This window comes from Ammospiza nelsoni, chromosome 3, assembly GCF_027579445.1.
Source record: "Ammospiza nelsoni isolate bAmmNel1 chromosome 3, bAmmNel1.pri, whole genome shotgun sequence".
NCBI classification, from domain to species: domain Eukaryota; kingdom Metazoa; phylum Chordata; class Aves; order Passeriformes; family Passerellidae; genus Ammospiza; species Ammospiza nelsoni.
This window is the reverse complement of record NC_080635.1, coordinates 88,447,782-88,468,264: the sequence shown is the minus strand read 5'-3', so window position 1 is coordinate 88,468,264 and position 20,483 is coordinate 88,447,782. Positions and strand designations below refer to the sequence as shown.

Below are 20,483 nucleotides of genomic sequence, written 5' to 3'. Positions count from 1 at the left end.
AGCAAGTTGGAGCTGCTCAGCCTGGAAAAGAGCAGGCTCCAGGGAGATCTTACTGTGGCCTTCCAGTACCTAAGGGGCCTACAAGGAAAATGGGTAAAAACTTTTTAATAGGGACTGTAGGGTTAGGACAAGGGACAATGGTTTTGAGCTAGAGGGCAGATTTAGACTAGATGTAAGGAAGAAGTTTTTTCAGTGAGGACATTGAAGCACTGGAACAAGTTGGTCATAGAGGTGGTAGATGCCCCATGCACAAAACTTCTGAGATTGGATGGGGCTCTGAGCACCTTGAGTGGAAGATGGTGAGGTAGTTGGACTTGATAAGCTTCAGAGGTCTCTTCCAAACCAAACCATTCCACGATTCTGTGAATAGTGTGCCTTGTTGTGGGATGACTTGTAGGTAAAGGAGCTGCTGCAGAATTTGCTTACCTTACTTTTAGTATTAGGAAATAGGCCAATCACAGTGTTTCAAATGGCCACTGGTTTAATTTTTCTGGGAGTCGATGTTTCTCTGAATTAGGAAACTATTCTAATTTAAAAAGAACCCTTGTAGTTGCTGCTGTTGAAGCAGTGTTTAATGTTGTGTGGCTGTTGGCAGGAGACTTGATGCATTTTCACATGACCCCTTCTCGAACAAAAGCAGATTGTTTCCTTCTGTTTTTCTGTTACACAAATGAGTTCCTTTTGAAACAATTTCTTTTTCTGCAAATTCTGGAAATCGACACCAGGAGTAGTTTTTCCTTTGCTGTGTCTTTTACAATCTGCTGTCAGATAATGCTGGCACAAAAAGCTGCTTTGGGGTACCAGCCCAAAAAAGCTGAGACCTCTGCAGGGAGCCTCCTCCTCTTGGGCAATGAGTTTTTCTTTCAGTTTTATGGAGGACTTCAATGTGGACTTTCATTTCTTGCTGTCTTTACTATAGCTAGGCAGAGTTTGTTTCTGGTTTCTAACTTGTTTGATTTACATATATGCATTTTTGGTGTACATAAATGTAGCTATGTATGTAGCAAGTCACTTCTGGCATGAGCTTTTTTGTATATTTTAGTATAACAAACCTTTGGTTTTGTACCAGTCTCTGCCATCTGAAGCCTTTGCCTGTGAGAAGCAAGGTTAAAGTCAGATGCAGATTATTGGCTGATGCAGTGCTGCATAACTAGGCCAATTAGTACTGGATCAAAAGAGCAACAAATTGTTTAAGTGGGGATCTCAAACAACAAAATGAATCATCCAGCAGGGAGTGGGTTCATGGCAATATTTAATAGCTGACAAATGAAAAAAAAATGATGGGATGATAAAAAAGGTGCTTTCTCTAAATAGCTTTTGTTCTCCTTATAATTATATACTCATTTCTCACAGTCTTCCTGATGTTTGTGCTTCTGGTGACACAAGTTATGTTTCCTTATTCCTGGGACACCAGTGTGCCAGTGCTGTGGCCATTCACACAAGTGCTCATAGTACCATAGCTGGTGAGGTGACATAATGCCAAAAATGCACTTTATTCTGAAGTGTTTACTTTCTTGGGCTGGGCTTGCTAAGTCAGAAAATAAAACCAATACGAGTTAGGGCTGCAAAACACTTTTAACACTTGTGGGAATTTCAGTCAAGCCCTTTTGTTTGTGCCTGCTGACCAGATTCCAGTGATGTTCTGTGGCTTTCTGTAGTCCCAAGCACTGTGACATGGAAGTGGAAGTCTCTTCAGTGTGTCCCTGCGAGCCCTGCAGGGCACGGTGGGTGGAGGTGCAGGCAGGAGTGCCCAGGGAGCTCAGGGGGGTGTTGGCCTCCTGCCTGGGGCCCTCAGTGGAGGGGGAGAAGACCACAGAGTGGAAATGCATGACCCAAGCCCCTTGCATTTGCTTGGTCCCATGGGAAATCAAAGCCCCTGCAGGCCTTCCAGCACTGGCTCCCGGTTCCATTTGGGACTGGGGAGAAAGCATAATTTGGATCCTGCTTGGCTTTTCTTGTTGGACTTGGTTGAAATTGAGGTTTCAGTTCCAGCTGACTAAAACCAGAGGATATATGATTCATTTAACTTGCATAAATCAGAAATCCCCTAGAGATGGGATTTGCACAGGTGGAAGGGAGATATTTCTTTTGGTGGAACTAAAAAAAAAAGAATATACCAACTTTTTTTTTCTTAACAAGTACATATAACCTTGTGTAATTGTTTTGGTTGGTGTTGTGGTATACTGACAGCTTGTGTTGCTGATGTTATTTTCTCATAGCTAAAAATTGTTCTTAATATTAGTATTAGTATAGAAACACCACAAAGCGAATACCATTCTATTAGAAGTGGATAAAATTTTATTAGTGAAAGTGCAGTACAGTTCTGGATAGAAAAGAAGAAATTGTGAGAATTGGGGGTTTGGTTTTTTGGTTTGGTGTTTTGGTGGTTATTTTTTGTTTGTTTTTTCTTAATCAAGAAGAAAATTACTTCCTCTTGAGAACAGCTTTGTGCACAGTTGTCCCTGCTTGTGGCCAGTGTTGCTGCTTCTCTCCTGCTTTAGCCATAGTGAGGTACCACAACGTGGGTGCCTCCATGTACAGAGCAGGTGCTACCCACAAACAGTGGCTGTGTGAGGGCCTGACAGGTGACATTTGAATCACTCTACTGATGTTGGACAAATTTTACCTGGTAATGTCTTAGCAGCAAGCAGTTTCTGGAACTGGAGATGCTCATGCCAGGAGATGCTGTATTTTCTCCCTGGACTCTGCAGCCCTCTCGCACTGGTGACTGTTGATCTCTTGGTTTTACGGGCTGTTAATCAGAGCTGTAATCAGTCACCTATCTGCAGGTGATAGCAGAGCCGTTCTTTATTTTATTCCTCCTTCTCTCCTCTTCCCTAGCTAGCCTTGCTAGTTATTTGAGACTCTTTGTTAAAAGAGCTTCATAGTCTTTATCTGAAAATTTCGGTGTTGCTGGCTTTCTCAAAGTCCAGTCCTCCTCATTGAGGGATCTTTCAAGATACTGGTTTTTATTTACATGTACAAAATACAGAACTAGAAAGAACTTCAGGTCAATCTGAGCTCATTATTTTAAGCTTCTGTGATTAATTACTTCAGTGGGAAATGTAGCTCGTACACCAATGACTCTCTGAGACTAGAATAAGCTCCATGTACTTAATATATGCTGAGAAAGTCCATTGTGTTTGCTAGAATTTTTGCATACTAGTATTTTCTTTGTTAACCCTAACGGAATGTGTTCAGACGCTGAACAGTAAACTATTTTCCTGAGCAGAAAAACTAACTTTCTCCTTTTCTTTCCATTTCAGTAGGTTGTATAATGGAACTTGTGGACAAAACAATCAATAGTTACTTTGATGTTTGGCTTGGACCCAGAGGTAAGATTTCTCAAAAGCTAATAAATAAATGCATAAATAAAAATAATATAATAACTGCATAAATTAAACTGATCTTATTAGAACATAAGAAACATTTTTCCTCTAACTTGACATTGACAGGTAACTACTTTCTTTAGGATCTGCAAAGCATCAAAATGTGACAGTGTAATAAATAAGAGTCTATTCAATGCTCCTGATCTTTTGACCTGAAGAGGTCATTCTTACTGTCAGTTAAGCTCATGTTGTTTGTCTTAGTGGGTGACTTACCTCACTCAGATCTTTGCTGCTCTTTTTTTTCTTTTTAATTTAATAGCTTTTATTCTAAAAAAACCACTTTAATTTGCATTTAATGAAATAAAAAATACTCTTGCCTTTATAACTTGATCTTCTCTGGAATTTTTCACTAAAAATATCTATAGTTTTTGGGAAACACTGCTTCTTTGAAACCATTCTTTTTTGAAGAAGCAAAAGGTTTGGTAGGTTTTACCCATGGAAAAACTCTGCAGGTGGAGAACTGCAGTCCTGGTCAGTGTGAGGAAGCCAGAGACTCTGGTACCAGGACAAGCAGTGGCCTCATGCTGCAGGCTTGGGTAGGATGGTCCAGTTCCACCTGGTTCTGGCCAGGGGGATTAAATGGCTGCATCCTGCACAGAGTGTGCAGAGCAGTGCTGCTCAGTGGCGTGTGCTTTCTTCTTCTGACTGCTGCAGTAATGCCTTTTCTCTGTCCCACTCAAGATCCAGTGATGGTGCCCCTTCTTCTTAGGAGAAAGTCCACAGGAGATGGAACAAGCCTCTGATTCTTCTAAGTGTGTTTTCTGTTTCCTTTATTAGTATCTCGGTGCCCTTGTTGCCTCTCTCTTCATACTAGGCCTGTTTACATCAGAACATCCAGGCTAATTTAACATATTGCATGTGCTGGCATATGGTCTCTGTTTGCTGTATGAGAAAAATCATGAACCATAAAGGTGGCAAATCCAAAAAATTCCCTGCCTTGCCTACCTACTTTCCAACCTATACCTTTAAGGCCTCCTTTTATACATTCAGGATCCATGTATGACTCCTTTAAAATTAAGGCAAGACTGTGAATAACAGCAATACTTGAATTGTTCATTCATAGTTTGGTTAACTTGGTTTCAGTACTTCGGGCTGACTTTAGTGAGAGGAGTGAGGTACTGTGCTGTTGCTGGGTGTGGACAACACAGATGTGGTTCAAAAGGATCACACTCATGTTCCAAGTAGTTCCCTGAAATTCCCTGATTGAGGGTTGTTTATGTGCTTTCCCTGAGAAGCTGCTGCATTGCCAGCCAGACTGGTTACTCAGGCAGGACTGACTGCTCTGTGTTCCATTGCTCATACAAGGACTCCAAAATTTAATTCTTTCTAATAGCACATACATAAGTCTAATTGTGTTAGGATTGACTGGAAAATAATTATCAGGATCATCCACCTATAACTACAGAGGTGTCTGCTTCACTCCTAGGTTTGCTGACTCTAGGAAATAAGATGTGTACCGTCAGGAAGGGTTGGTTTGAGAAAATAAAGGGGAGAGATTTGTTGAAACTTTTCTTTATAATTATCTGTGGTATTCAAGTGCGTGACAGTTCTGAATGGTAATGAGTATTTAAAAATAATAGTGGTAATAACTTAAGAATAGTTTTGCCTTAGGAAAAGAATTATTTCTGCTTTCTTAAATGCGTAAATAAAATGTTGTTTGTAATTAGCAACGTGGCCATTAGTAAAAGGGCTTGCTGCACTTCCTTTGTCTTTCTTTGGTGTTCCAGCACTGGAATAATTTTGGGTACAACTATTTTTAGTTGTATTGAATTCTCTCCTTACAAAATCTAAGTGTTTGTATGTTTTTGTTTGTTTGTTTCAGACCCCAGAGTAAAAGGATGGCTGCTTCTGGAGAACTACACACCTACCTTTATCTTCTCAGCCTTGTACTTACTAATTGTATGGCTAGGACCAAAGTACATGCAGAATAAGCAGCCGTTCTCATGCAGGGGTATTCTAGTGATCTACAACCTTGGACTCACACTGCTTTCTCTGTATATGTTTTATGAGGTAAGAGAGAGAGGGTTGCTCAGGCTTATTTTGCAGTATCTGTTTTAATTATGTTGGCTCATGTTGAAAGTAGAGCAGTGCCTCTGAATTCGGGAAGCATCTGCAGAAATGGTGCAACCATTTTCAATGTCACTTGTCTGGAGAGAAAACCCTAATAGTAATGTTACCTCTAAGGATGTGTGAAACAAACCTTCCCTTAAACATCTCTGCTGACCTTGGGTAGCAATGTTTCAAACGCACTTTGCTCAGTCGGTGGAAGTGAAGTCTTGATCTTTCAGCATGAACTTGGCTACTCCTTCAGTAATGTCGCCCTGTTCCATGTGATTGTGCTGGTGGACAAAGTTTTGCTGGGAAAAAAATGTTGCTGAAACAATGCCATTGTGATACATCTGTTTATTTGAACTTAAAAATCTAAACATACAAATAGATTTCAGACTGAATTGACTTTTCTGTGGACTTATTTCCTTTCATAAAAACCCAAATATTTAGGCAGTGTTAAGTCTCCACTTTCCCAAAGAGCTCTTTAGCTGCTTTTACTCAGAACTGCCTGTTTTTGTTCAAGTGAAAATGAAGAACTATGGTAGTGTAAATAATGATGTGGTCAGAAAATTACTCTTTTGCTTTAATGTACAGAATATTCTGGCACACTTTTAATCAAAGTATTTTTTCTTTGTGTAAGGAGATATTTCATTTTCAACATCCTCTTTCAATTCTTTCACTAGAGTCTTTTCAAATGCAGCCTAGGACTAAAACTACTAATATTTCTTTTTTGTATGAGCTTAGAAGTGTATAGAAGCTGCAATTCTCCTTTAAGTTTGTAGTTAATTCTATAGTGTTTTATAAGGTGAGTGTTTAGAGATGAAGTGATTGAAATTCAATGTTATTTCTCTTGTGTAGTGAATCATCTACTCAAAATTTATTGGGTTGGTTTATTAAGAAATTTGATACTTAATTGTTCAGTTGGGAGCAGTTTTGGATTCAGTAGGTAGTTGGAACGACTTGTGTTCTTGATGTGCTTACATTTCTAAACTCCTTTTCAGGATGTTCTAATCCAGCAAATATGTGTTTTGATCAGTTTCATTTGTTTAAATGTAGTGTTGATGTTGACTTCAATGTCCATCTGCATTATTTGATGCAGGTATTATTTACCGTTATATAATGATCTGTTGTTTTAACCTCCAGTAATGTTATTGAGAGTTTAGAAGTGCAGACTTTTCTTCAGTTGTACCAACTGTGAATACTTGGAATAATACTCATAGTTTCTAAATTACTGTAACATTCTGCTCTGTTACAAAACCTGCTGGTAAATTTAAACAAGAGAAAATACCCAAACTGTTGATCTTATAAGTGTCTTTTTCTTGCTAACAATAAACTGGTTACCAAGGGAGGACTGTTCATTATATGCTGAAGAAGTCCTCGTACTTGTAACCAGATAAATATTATTTTATATTGTGGAGCAATGACAGAACTAAAATGCGGTGAATATTGACCCCTCCTTCCTATATAATGAAATACTTCATGTGAAAATGAGTGTTGCTCTTAATCTAGTATTATCCATATGGAACTGTTCATTAGTATTGTAAATATGCCTTCTCCTTGTAAATGGGCATACACAAAGCCTAGAGCATTATGAAGATGATTAAACACATTATAGTGGCAATAAAATGTGGTTGGCAGCACTTACAAGCGGAATTTGAGGGCAAGTGATGCCCTGCAACAAGGGACTGATCCCATAAAAATGCTGCAAAGCAGAGAGCCATGCTGACATAGCACCACACTACTTGGTGTTTGCAGGGAGAGAACCAAAGGACATAGGGAAAAATGGGTTCTTGAACCTCTAGGTGTGTTCTCTATCTGAAGTACCTGTACAGCATGTGATACCCTTGCTCATATCTCATCAGTCTTGGAAATTTTCCTTTGAAGGATTAGCCATATATCAGTACTTTATAGTGCACTTACTTTTTTTTTAAGACAGAATGATGAGGAACAGCATCCAGAAAACTTGAGTAACTCCCTGTTCTCCTCCTTGTTGTAAGGAACTCTCAAAACTCCATTTTGAGTTTCATTTGGATTAAAATTTTTCAATCCTACTGTGAGGAAAAATCATAAAATGTCACCATTTATGAACTTGTTTAGTAGCGTGTCTGAAAAGAAGTTGCTTTAATAGCTTGTGTACAGTACACCTGAAACCCTACTTTGAAGTTTTTCCTGAGTTACAACTGTGGTGATTCAGGTCATGATTCATAGCATCACAGCTCAGTTTGCATATTATGTGACCAAAACAAGATGTTAAAGTGAGGTATCCTCCCAACTGGAATGAAAAGGATGACCTGCTTGGTTGTCTGACCTTTATGTCTGAATGATTGTAAGCAGTAACATGGGGAAATTTGGCATCATAGGATTTGTGTAACTCTAGGTGTTGTGTACTTTGTCTAAAATCACTAGAAATTTTAGACCTGTTATGTGGAATTCCTAATAGTTTCTGTCTGTGCTTGCTATACCTTTTTTATTAGGATATTTAATGACTTGACTGGGTTTTGGTACTCGCAGAGAAGAGGACTGCTGTTGTCCCAGACAGTATAACAGACAAGGCAGATCTAGGGGAGCTGGAGAGGTTTTTCCAGGCTAATTTGTCACATACTTCAGGAGGACAGGATGTTCTTTAGGGACAAACAATGCTTTATTCTGTAAAAATCTACAGTGCTTGGACTTTAAGGAGAAATAACACTCTTATGTCTCAGGCTGGGGCATAAAGGAATGGCTTCCTGCGTGGTGAAGGTGCCTGGCAGGGGCTGGCAGCGGGGTTACAGGGTATGGGCTGGCATGGCTGTGTCTGGGGGAGCTGCAGGAGCAGCTGCAACAGCAGAGGCAGCACTGCTTGCCCGTGCTGCTGCTCTGTGCTGGCATCACAAGGCTGTGACCCCTGCCCGTGCAAGGGCCCCTGCCTCTGTGCTTGAGTCTCAGCTGGGGAACTTAGCCAAGGGAGGAGTGCCAGGTACCCAGTTACACTGCACACAGACCTGTGTTATTATGGGGGTTTGTTAGCAAAACTGGCCAAGTGATCTGGAGCACAAGGGCTTACATTAGAGAAAACTGGTCAATAGTGAAGGCTCACTTTTTAAAGTGATCTCTTTACTGTCTCTTTTCTTCATCTGAAAAATTCCCTACTGAATCTGCCTGAGAAAAGTCTTAGATTTTCCTGATGAGTGTGGTGTTGCATAGGCTGTAGGAAAAGTGTAGGAAGCAGGGGACTCTGCAGAGGTGCTGTGTCACATGAGCCATGGGTGGCAGCTAGGCTGCTCTTTCCTCTCCCCTTTCTTTCTCCACCCTCCTGAAGCTCTTATCTCTGCCCTGGGGTAACTGCATTCATGTAAAGATAAAATTCTGTGGGCATTTGCTTGCTTTGATCAACCTCAACTTCTGTTTCTCTTCATTCTAATCTAGCTGTGTTTTGAGCCTTGTAAACCCATCAGCCTTGACAGTGTGATGCAGTGCTAGGTCCCTTATCTGCCCCTCTCCTGCGAGTCTCAGACTTCAGTTTTATCATGAGAAAAAAACAAAGTCCTCCACAGTAACACCTCTCCTCCACCCAGTCAGACTGGCATAAGTGTTCTGGCCTATTTTGGTAGCAGAGGTGATAAAAAAGTATGTGCCACAGCATTTCAAAGAATTCAGCAACAGAATTACAAAATGAAAGCAATAGGAGAAAAGAAAACTTCATTGCAGGGGAAGAAAGTGTGGGTTGTTTCAGCACAAATGGAATCTTGAGCTGCAGGTTTTCCCCTGAGCTGAAGGGCTTAACATTGAGTTTGAGTACCGTTTAAATTGGCTTATGGACTGTCTTTTTGTGCTGCTTAGAAACCATGTGAAGTGATTTGCTTGAGTGCAAACGGCTATAATTGGCCTTTTCTGGACATGTTAATTTCTCAAGAGAAGATTTTCCTGTGGTTGTCCATCAGCAGTGCCATCAGCACCCTGGACTCCTGCCAGCCTGAAGATGAAGGACTTCTGGAGAGAGCGGGCAAGGAAGGAAAGGCAGTCCAAGGCTGTGTGGGCAGAGGAGCCCCTGCTCTCTTTCTGGGCAGGTTTCACACCTCCTGTACAGTGGTGTAAGGAGATCTTGGAAACGCTGACATCCAGGGAGCAGCCCACAAGTGTGAGCAAGGACTTAAATGCACTGCTGGAAATTTCCCACCCCTCCTTATTGCTTTTGGGGTGGCAGGGAAGCAGCTTCCTGGGACTCTACACCTGGGCATAATGGAGCCATTTGTGGTCATGTGTCAGAGTGATCTCTTGGTTTTGTTTTCTGAAGCCTTCCAGCATGGCATGAAAGCATTGTGGTGCAAGAAATAATGATGCCAGGCAAAGGAGCAGCTGGCTAAATGAGGAAGATTATTTACATGTTGTATGTTGCAGTGAGTAAGGTTTGTGGGCAGCAACAGCAGTTTGTGGGCAGCTGTAGCGGCTTTTAACCAATTAGTTCCTTCTGGAAAGTGGGGAAGGAAATTATTTTTGTAGCTATACTAGCTATTTATATGATAAAACATGCTGACATTTCCTACAAATTTTGCTTTTCTTATGTCATTTGTGGCTGTGAGAATATTACAGTTGCTAGCATACAATAATACATTCTTTTGTAAAGAAGGGAGCACTCAGGTTGAGGTGAAGGCACTGCTCATAGCTACACTGATGCCATTGTCCCTTAGAGAGGTGGGATCCATGGAGACACCTTTGGTTGCATTACACTTTAGATGGTGAACCTGTACTGCTTGCAGGAAAAGAGCTGTGGATTCACTATGCCAGCCTTTATTGGGAAGAGCTTTATGGAGTGCAGCATTAATGATGGATGTTGTTTGGATTAATTACAATGTAAACAATGTGATTATCCTTCTATTTCTTACACTTCCTTGAACTATGAGAAGTGTATAAGAACATCTGTAAGCTCGTAACATGACCACAGCACAATGTGGTGTTCTGTCTGAGGGACTGGCAGGCGCTTGAAGGCGTGCAGGCTTTCCCTCAGTGGCCTGGTGGTGCCTTGGTGCAGAGCTTGCTCTGGGGCACAGCTGGTCCTTGAGCAAGGTACCACTTCCAAATGGTGTCCTCTGCAGAGCCCTGCAGCCAGGAGAGGAGCCCTTGCATGGCTGCCTTCCCTCTGTTGCTTGGGCAGGGAAGTGCCTGGCTCTGCTGCTGATGTGCACGCTGCCCTGCCCTTGCTGTGGCAGGCTGCTATTGATTTATCTCTAATACAAGAGATACTTTCAGGTCTGTATATTATTATATAACTAGATGTATGTTTTTTCCCCTAAATCACAGCAATAATACTATCTCAGAAGGTCAAAAATAATGACCTAGGCTGGCTGAGTATTTTAAAAGCTAATTTAGGAGGAAAATGAAGCATGAAGGAAATAACATTGGGGAAAGGTAGATCATTTAAGTTATAATCTTTATTTAACCTTTTTAAAATTAGCTTCCTTTTCGCAGTTCTGAGCAGCAATTAGTCATACCTGTTATTGGAGTCCTTTAATCGAGTGATCTTTTAAAATTACTTTTAGTACAAGGAATTTCTACTGTGGCTTTGCAAAACTATTTCTTATCCTGCAGGTAGATAAGGCCAAAAACATACAACTTGCTTCTGCCTTTCAGATGTTTTATGAGATACCAAACAATTTTTTTTTCACTTGGGAGTTGCCTCAAGTTGTTACTCCTCTCCTCATGCTATTCCCAAGAGGAAGAACATCTTTATAAACAATGTTCAATGATTCCTTCTGTTGAGATGCTAAAGGGGATCTTGTTCATGTTTTTGTACATGCTCCCTTCTCCCATTCAAGTCAACCTGTCCTACCATCTCTACCACCTGTGAAAGAGTGAGAACATCCAACATGGACCTTGTTTCTCTAGAGATTAGAGCCTCCACAGCAGACACCCTGTCATCTGTCATGGCTAATAGCTGGTCATTACTCTTTATTGTGACTCTGTTATGTTTGAGGTGTTACTTGTTATGCCAGGAAGTCAGGAAGGCAGTGGCATATCCTGCAGAGGAAGTCACTTATGGTGGGAAGGTTGTAATGTGCTTGCATGAGTGAATTGCTTAAAAAGATCTTGAAGAATGGCAATGCAGTGAAGCATGTGTTGTTAGCTATTAAGGAGAGCAAAGCTGAAAATATGCTTTGTCACATGGCTGAAAAAATTGTAGGCACATCTCTTGAGTACAAAATTTTTTAAAGATGTAGCTTTTTCCAAAAGTAAGAGCTCATCATCATCAAAAGTAATCAGAAGAAAAATATATTTACTGAACTTTGGTTATGTACTTACTTTAACAATGAGATCATCAGCAAAGAAGGAGACTTCACTCTGCAAATGCTCACACTGTGGGATAAGTGGGGATAAAATGTTTCTCCTGTTTTTATTCTGGTATACCCCAGTTGGGAGACTTTATTAATTCATCCTTCACTATGATTCAGTCACTGCTTGAAACTTGAATTCAACCTAATGCCAGCCTCAGGTACCCAGGATTTTCTTGACACCAGATGTCTGGGCAGAGCCACTGTGGAGCTTTGCAGGTGCCATGGAGCTCAGCCTTCTCCCCAATAACACTTTATTTTTTTTTATTTGCTCAGCTGGTGACGGGAGTGTTGGAAGGAGGATACAATTTCTTCTGTCAGGATACACACAGTGGAGGAGAGGCTGATATGAAGGTACTGTAATGGAGACTTAGAGCTGGAAATGTTTCAAATTGTGCACTTGAGTGTAAGTGGAGAGCAGAACAGTATTGATTATGCACATTTTGGTTAAACTATAAGCTTTTTTCCTTCTTTTGCAGTACAGTAGACAATGCACTGTCAGACATAATAGTTCATCTATGATATATTCATGGTTGGTATTTTTTTGAGTAATTATGTGCAAATTTTCAAGAGTCCCCAGATCAAAAAATAAGGACCTGGTGTTCAGACTGTGTCCAACCACTCTGTGTTGAGAATACCCTTCTCTTTCTGAGATGTGGTGATGATTTCTTCTGGTCACACTTCTGACCTCTCCTTTACGGAGAGCACTGCAGCACCAGCTCTGGTTAAATATTTTCTTATTTCTCCCAGGGCAACCCAGGTGCACAGCAGTAGCCTCCTGAAGCAGTCTTTGTCATCCTGTTTTCAGCTGTAGCTGTAGATTTGTACCTCAATCTCCTATGGAGAAACCTGAGGCAGAAGTATTTCAGAAGATCCCAGCAGTGTCTTCAGTCCTAGTAGTGCAGGACAGAATCTGGATTTTAATCACTTAGATAACATAAGAGTTGAAAACCCCCACCATGTGCAATGCTTCTAAAACTTGTTTCCTCCTTCCAGATCATACGTGTCCTCTGGTGGTACTATTTCTCCAAACTGATTGAGTTCATGGATACCTTCTTCTTCATTTTGAGGAAAAATAATCATCAGATCACTGTTCTGCATGTCTACCACCATGCAACAATGCTGAACATCTGGTGGTTTGTTATGAACTGGGTGCCTTGTGGTCACTGTAAGTACTGGGTTATGGTGGGGGAACATCTGCATCAGGGGCCTTATTCTGGTGGTCTTTTGATCCAACCAAACATCTCTGGTAGCTTCAGCTGCAGGATTTGTTCTGTACCATGTTAAGCTGCTTTGCTGAATTGCAACTGATGTAGATGGTTGCAGGAATTAAGCTGCCAGCACAGCCTCTAGGAAAGGAATGTCTGTGTAGATTGAAGAATTTGTGTGGCAGTGTGACATTTATCAGGTGCATTAGCCCATGTCAGATACCCACCAACCTTGCTTTTCTCTATTTTTGCTGTAGTTAGAGACCCTTTGATGAAACAATGCCCTCTTTCCAGGTTGAGCCAGAAGCTTGTTTCAGTTGTAAAACAGCTAAGACTGACTCTAAGTCCTTGTATCTGTAAAATTCACTTGAGATATGACTTTCTTAATTTAATCTCATTATACCACTGGCCATAACAAATGATTTCAATTAAAATCTTGTCCCCTGACCACTAATGGACATGAGCAAATGAATCTTAAGTGGAAAATCTCCATGTCTCTCTTGTCTAAATCCTGCTAACCTTTGGCAATCTGATTTCAATTCTTCTACTGCATTTAGTTGGCATCTAGTTTCTTAAATGCATTATCATGGCTTAGCTGTGGTTAAGATGTGCAGCTTATAGATACTGGCTTTGTTGAACACTCCATTCAGGAGAAACCTTTTCAAACCTCATGGATGTGAGCTACTGGCAATGCAGGCTACATTCCTCAGGAGTCTGGTCTCTGAGCCAAAGAGCATAGAAACTTGTATTTGTTTTGTGTTGTCAGCACAACAGTGAGTAATACTGAACTTATAAAAAGTCTGCATCTGGAAACACGTTCTCCTCCAATTGGGAATTGTTCATACAGCAGTCAAAACTGCGTGTACATGGAATCTATCTTGTGCTCATGTGGTTTGAAAACACTTTTGTACTATTTCTAGTCGTGTTTTTCTTCTTCCACGCTTTATGTTCTGTTACGTAATCACAGCTCGATGCAATTTGGTGTTAAGCTAGAAGTTTCTTTAATGACTAAAGGTGCTGTAAACAAGGACAAATAAAATAGCTAACTTGCAGTTTCTGAAGGTATCTGAAGCTTTTTGGTTGTAAATGGCAAAATTGGCTCCTGCCTGGAAGGAAGTGAAATCAGCCTAAAAGTAGATGGGTGAAGCTATTGATTATTTGGTGTGTGAGCATTCCTCCTTTTTATCAGTTTCCTCAGTTCCCTTGAGAAACCATAATGTAGATGTAAAAAATAGTAACTTGAGGAAACAAAACCAGAAGGCTGGTGTAAAGCACAAAGCTGCAAAGCAGCTCAGCTACTCCATTGGGTAGGCAGAATAAAAACCAGAGTGAAAAAAGAACCCTCTTGCTTTTCTTCTAAGAGAAATAATATTTTAAATAGTAACATTTTGAACTTGTTATTTTTGTAGGTTCCATGAAACAGCATGTTCCTTCCTGGTAATGCAGTGTACTTGCTTTTTCCCTTGCCCTTTTTTTAGCTTACTTTGGTGCCACCCTGAACAGCTTTATCCATGTCCTCATGTACTCCTACTACGGACTGTCTGCTGTTCCAGCAATGCGTCCTTATCTGTGGTGGAAGAAGTACATCACTCAGGGGCAGCTGGTGAGTGACTTGCTCTTCAGTGCTTCAGCAGGCTCTTTATTTGTGATGAGGTCCTCTTGTCTTTACCAAGTCAGGAGATTTTGGCAGGGGATAGAAGAAGAGAGAATGAGAGCTAGTACCTTTGACACCTTGTAGTGCCTACATCACCTTAGAAATCCAATTTCTGCATGTGTGTTTGCTCTGTTCCCAGGACCATGGGGACTGGGGATGTACATGAATCAGTGCTGAGGTCTGTGGGATCTTTCTGCCCCACCCCATGTTGTGTGGCTAGATGCAGTTGGGAATTGCAGTGCTGGGATTTCTGGGACTCGGTAGCCAGGGAGGAGGCTTTTCTTACAAGCCCTCTTGAGCTAGCCTGCTCTTCCCTGTGCTTGGTTGGTCAGGCTGGGACAGACCAGAAAGCCAGTGCCATGCCATCCACAGCTAACAAGGGCCATTCTAGTCCTGAGGGACAATGCCTTTTCTGTCCTACTTTTGCATGCAGTTGCAAATGGTTTATTAAAAACTATTCAATATTTCTGCTCTCTTTCTGCACTTTAAATGGGCAGATTTTTCTCTTGTAATTCTGTGTTGGACTCCTTGTATCAGTTTGCATTGTTTCTAGTGTGTGTGGTGATGAAGCCTGACCACTGTATGCTGGAGGTGGTAAAAGCAGTGAAATTCAGTAATACAGCACATGCTGAAGTGATACTGCACAAGAACCAGGTTTCAATGTGTACAGAACACCACAAGGAAATGTGCATGAGTGTTCTCTCTTCCCCATTTTGTGGGTGGGGGGAAACTGAAACCTAAATTATTTTGTTATATTCTTCCCTTCTTCCCCCCTACCCCACCCCACCCCTTCCAGAACTGTGAATAGTTTTAATAACATTTGCTGGTGATGATTAATAACATTTACTGCCAGCAATTCACAGTGTTGATTCTCAACATGTTTTTTTTTAGCACTGTTCTTCCTGAAGGATGTCTAAGTATTGTAGTTAAGGGCTCATTATTTTCATGGGAGGCATGGAGTTGCTTTGGTTTGAGGTTTGTTTCTGTTTTTCTTTCCAGATTTAGGCTCTGTTCTTCATCCTGGCTGTTCAAGTGCTACAGAGTGCAGTGTCTTGGTGCTTTAGTTGCTCCCCTGGCTATTGTCATAGCTGCTTTCACTTCCTTGCCTGCTCTGCATGCATAGCTGTTAGGGCAGCAAAATAGCAAAGCAGAACAAACAGTCTTTCCCTTTTAAAATAAACATTCCCTAATCTGGTAGCCTTTATGTGAGGATGAATTTTGCTTAAGGCCCTCTGCATCGTATAAGCCCAAACTCTGTTTTTCCAAAAGAGATAATTAAAGATAATTGAACCCTTATCCTCCTCCCTGGCTCCCCAGCTTCCCTGCAGCCTTCACCCCAAACATTCTTCCACTGGAGCCATATGTCAGACAGTTCCTGTCTGTGGGAAGGGATTGCAGGGGTCTGTGTGTAGACCAAGTGACCCCAGGTCTTTTGCAGCTGAAGCAGTGAGATGCAGATCTACTCCATTAGGATGGTAAAGTCAAATCCCACTGAACTCCTCACTAGGAAGAAGGTGGTCTTTCTTCCTTGGGACGCTTAGATATCAGTTCTGCCTAAGTTACTCTGATGTTCTAAAATGGAAAAATAGAAATAAACACACTTAACAGGATACCACAATCTGAATGTCTGCTAACTCAAGTTTACAGAGAAAACTCTTGCCAAACACACAATATTACATACTATTTACTTGTTTTGGAAATAACTGTTGAGATTTTGGTCACTCATGGTTTTTTTCCTCCTTCCATTAATGTGCTCCATTTCTCTTATTTTGTTTTCTCTCCCCAGATTCAGTTTGTCTTGACAATCTTCCAGACCAGCTGTGGTGTTGTTTGGCCATGTGCATTTCCTCAGGGCTGGCTGTATTTTCAGATTTCTTACATGATTTCTTTGATTATCCTCTTCACAAATTTCTATATTCAGGTAAAAGTAACATTCATCAATTCTTTCTAGCATTCTGCTGGCTGTATCTCACTGGAAAGCTGTGACAGAAAGATATGCTGGAAATGTCCTTTTGCTGTCCTTCACTAACATGCATATGTTCTTGAAGTACTACACTTGTTGATCCACCCTCTACTTTAAAATCTTCTCATGAGTTGTACCCATCATTCAGAATGCTTGGTAATTTCAGTAAGCCAGTTATACAAAAAAATGGCTTATTGCAATGTTAACTGCAGGTAAGGGAGAGGAGGAGCTTTATGTAAGACAAAGCTTTCCAGTCTGAAATAAACCAGCAGCATGTGAACATGTGAAGCACCCGAAGGAATTGTTCATTTCTGCTTTTACAAGGGGAGATGCTTGGTTTTTATCCAGGGAAACTTCCTAAACTCACAACATGCAGAAATACATGCAGATTTTGTTCACTTCTACAGGCACTTTTTTGTATTTTCATACAGAAAATAAGTGGGTTTAATTGTGTTTCTACAAATCTGATTTCATGTTTGAACAGATCCAGACTTGGTATGTGTTATTCTGAGCAGTTCATAACTGGGCTCTGTGCAAAGATGTGCAACTACTGTCTACAGAAAATCATGTGCTTCTGTCTGCAGAAAATCAAACCAACAGCCTGCTGCCCCCAAACAAGCAAACTCTGTTATATGTTTCAAATGTCATTTGAGAGATTTGGGCATTTTGGTTTCTATGAGAATGATTCATGGGGCGAAACACAGTCTGTTCTTCTGGTACTTCTTAAAGTCAGTCCCATGATTTCTATCACTTGCTGCATATGAACATGCTAATTGAACATTATAGTATATTCCAGATATTACTTGATTTTCTTTGTCAATTTTGCTCATATTTTAACTTTTAATTGTTTAAATTTCTTTCACACAGAAATTTGGGGAAATCTGCTTTTGTCAGGCAGCTGAGTCCCTTTGAAAAAAAAATTATGTATATTTTACTGTCTATAATTTTTTTAACAGTCTCCCCAATCCTGTTAGTTTTTGATTCTTGTCTTAGCCAATGGAAATTCCCATCACATTTCTATCTCTGAACTTCACTTGCTTTTATTGTTTACCTACCTCTTGTTCTGGCTTTGTTCAAGGTACTGTCACCTGCAATGCCTCAAACCTCCTTCCTCACATGTCATTTTGAGTATATTCTTATTCCATAGTCTGCTCATAAAATTGCTTCCCTTGTTTCTGATTTACTATTAGTATAACACTGCCATCATACTGCCAAGCCTTTTTCTTTTCAAGTGAACTACTCCTCTCACTGTGATGAATGAAAGGCGTAGTGAGGTCTCATACACAAAAAGTGGTTCAGCTTGTTAGACTCTTTCCACCGGCACAAGGTCTTTAGAAATGATGAATGCAAGTTTACTTTTGTGTTTCTAGAATTACTGTGAAAAAGTGGTTATTTATATCCAATTAAACAAAACCATGTGTCTTTCCATGTATTTTAGACTTACAACAAGAAGGCATCCTCGAGGAGGAAAGAGTATCAGAATGGCTCCACGGCCATTGCAAACGGGTACACAAACAGCTTTTCTTCCCTTGAGAACAATGTGAAACAAAGGAAACAAAGGAAGGATTGAAGACCAAACTGAAAAACCATTTTGATAACCCCAACAACAAAATCATCTGATTGTAAGCACAATGAGAGTTGTGCACTAATACTCTAATGGCTACTGTAACTATTCCTGCCTAGAATAGTGTGATTTATGTAGGACTTAACCAGTGTAAACACCCTAGAAACTGTATACGGAACATTAAAGTAGGTTAAAGTTTAAAAATAATTCTGGGCTGTCACTGACCCTGCTATAGACTATGGAAGGAAGTATTATCATATTATCCAACACTGCTGTTGCCTTACTAGTCAATATGATAGGTGCTGAATTATGATTCACAATTTGAAAACACTGTAATCTAAACCTCCATTTTTTAACTATAGATCATGCATGTGATTGTAGAGGTAATTTGTATGATGCTGGTTTCAGTAGATAAACACACATGCCTTAAATTAAAAAGCAGGGCCCAAAGCTTATTACTGGTTTAAAAATTAGGGTATGTTTCAACTTTTCAGTTGATTGACTTTTTATCAAAGTCACTTAGAAGAATCCATTGATCATTTTACTGTTCTGTGTGTGATACACAATGCTACGTATCTCTTACTCGATGCAGTGAAATTGGAAATGGTGCATTTAGTTTTGTATATTTGGCTTTAATTGACTCAGCAGTCACAAAACAGATGGAAAAGTTATTTTACCTTTTTAATAGATCTTATTTTTTTATTTGAAGTACATCACTAACATAAAAGTAATTGGCGCCTACACCGTCGAGTAAGATTTAAATATTGTCTCTAAAGTTTAGAGCATATACAGGGTGGACCCATCTATTCTTTTTACTTTTTTTCTTTTTTTTTCTTTCTTATTTCTGAGAATTCTTAAATGCTAAATGAAGAGTGGTTTTTAATATGAAACTGGCAGTTTCAAGTGTTATTACCATAGCCATATCCATATTTTAGGAGCTGCTGTTTAAGTCTTTGACATATCCAAAAGTATATTTAAAAGTAGAGCCAGAAGGATGCTTTTCTGATGGTATTGTCTGTGTGTAAGTTGGTATCTGAACTGTTCTTCATGTAGCATTCACTTTCAAAAAAAATGTGCCTAACACAAAGATTTTTTCCCAAATAAGCAAGTTTAAACAGTTAAAGTCATAGCTAATGTTTTTAAATGTTACTGAAATGTGCTGGAAATGTCTGTTTCTGTAATGTGAGTTGTGTATATCACTGGTAATGTTTTGGCTTGTTATCTAAGGATTTGGTTTGAGTGCTGGTTGAAGTGACTCCTTCTTGTAAAATCCTGTCTTGCACATATGAGGAGTCAGTTGCAGGGCCAATATCTGTTGCTGGTATTCTGGTATCTTCCATGATGGAGTCCATTAAGCTCTGAAAAATTGAATTGTGCAAGACATTCTGCTGGTCATTGCTCAAGTTTAACTATTTGGTTTTTTGATATTTATATAAATGCCAGTTTTAACACATTTAATTGTTTTTAAATCTTTTTTAAAATTTTTGCACATCTCTTAAGGAATTAATAAGTTCTCTTACTAGCCTTGTGGGTTTTCATTCCTCGTTTTGAAGGAGACATTGTCTGTTATGTTTACATTATCAAAGCTTGTGTCTTCATTTCTAGGTACTGGTTTGCAGAGTCTTTACATAGCTCAGTACAGCAGCTATAATGTTCAGAATAGGCTGTCTAAATGTGCTAGAAATAAACTCTTGGCTCATCTGAGTATACTTCATTGTTAATGTTTGACATGGTTTAATCATTAAAACACTTTTGATGATGTCTGCCTGAATTCTGTGGGTCTGTACAGATTCAATGCATTGCCCCATCCTGTGTCAGGCCAAGGAGGAGCCACCATGATGGAAGAACAGCTGCAGATATTCAGGGACATTTAGTGTACCAGAGATTTGGCAGCACAATCTTTACAGAAACCTTTGGCAGTTACTAAACACAATTCCCTTGCCTGGCTGTAGAAATACTGGTCTGTGTGATGGATTTCACTCCCGCTGGGATTACTGACTCACTGAATGCAGAGCAGCCCCAATAGCCTGAGATGCTGAGTGCCAGGAGCAAAGCTTAATGTGACTGAGAGGGGCTTCCTGCCTCCACAGTCCTGTCTGTAGAATGGGGATAATACCTCTCTCCAGAATGAGAGCATCTTTGAAATTCCCTTTTAGCTCCCTTTGCCCCTAGGTGATTGTTTTAGAACCCTCTCTGATGTCAGTGTTTAACATTGCAACAAACCCAGATAGGCTGGTGATGGACTTGGTAAAAGAGAGCTACTTACATGACTAGCTGTCTTCTCCCTTGCAAGCTCTTCAAACAAAAAACATAGACCAGGGAAGTGGGTTTACACATTGTGTGAAAGGCCC

At 40.2% G+C, this 20,483-nt stretch overlaps 1 protein-coding gene across 3 annotated transcripts in view; it reads left to right on the top strand.

Annotated features, from left to right (window-relative positions):
• ELOVL5 (ELOVL fatty acid elongase 5) overlaps positions 1 to 19,891 on the top strand; it is a 39,380-nt gene extending 19,489 nt beyond the window's left edge. For all 3 annotated transcript variants that reach the window (XM_059467823.1, XM_059467824.1, XM_059467825.1), the window contains exons 2-8: positions 3,267 to 3,335; positions 5,212 to 5,399; positions 12,020 to 12,097; positions 12,740 to 12,911; positions 14,430 to 14,554; positions 16,392 to 16,526; positions 18,007 to 19,891. In XM_059467823.1, the coding sequence (XP_059323806.1) occupies positions 3,278 to 3,335; positions 5,212 to 5,399; positions 12,020 to 12,097; positions 12,740 to 12,911; positions 14,430 to 14,554; positions 16,392 to 16,526; positions 18,007 to 18,138 (888 nt within the window). In that variant the 5' untranslated portion in view covers positions 3,267 to 3,277 and the 3' untranslated portion in view covers positions 18,139 to 19,891. The remainder of the gene's footprint in view (positions 1 to 3,266; positions 3,336 to 5,211; positions 5,400 to 12,019; positions 12,098 to 12,739; positions 12,912 to 14,429; positions 14,555 to 16,391; positions 16,527 to 18,006) is intronic.
• The last annotated feature ends 592 nt before the right edge of the window (positions 19,892 to 20,483 follow it).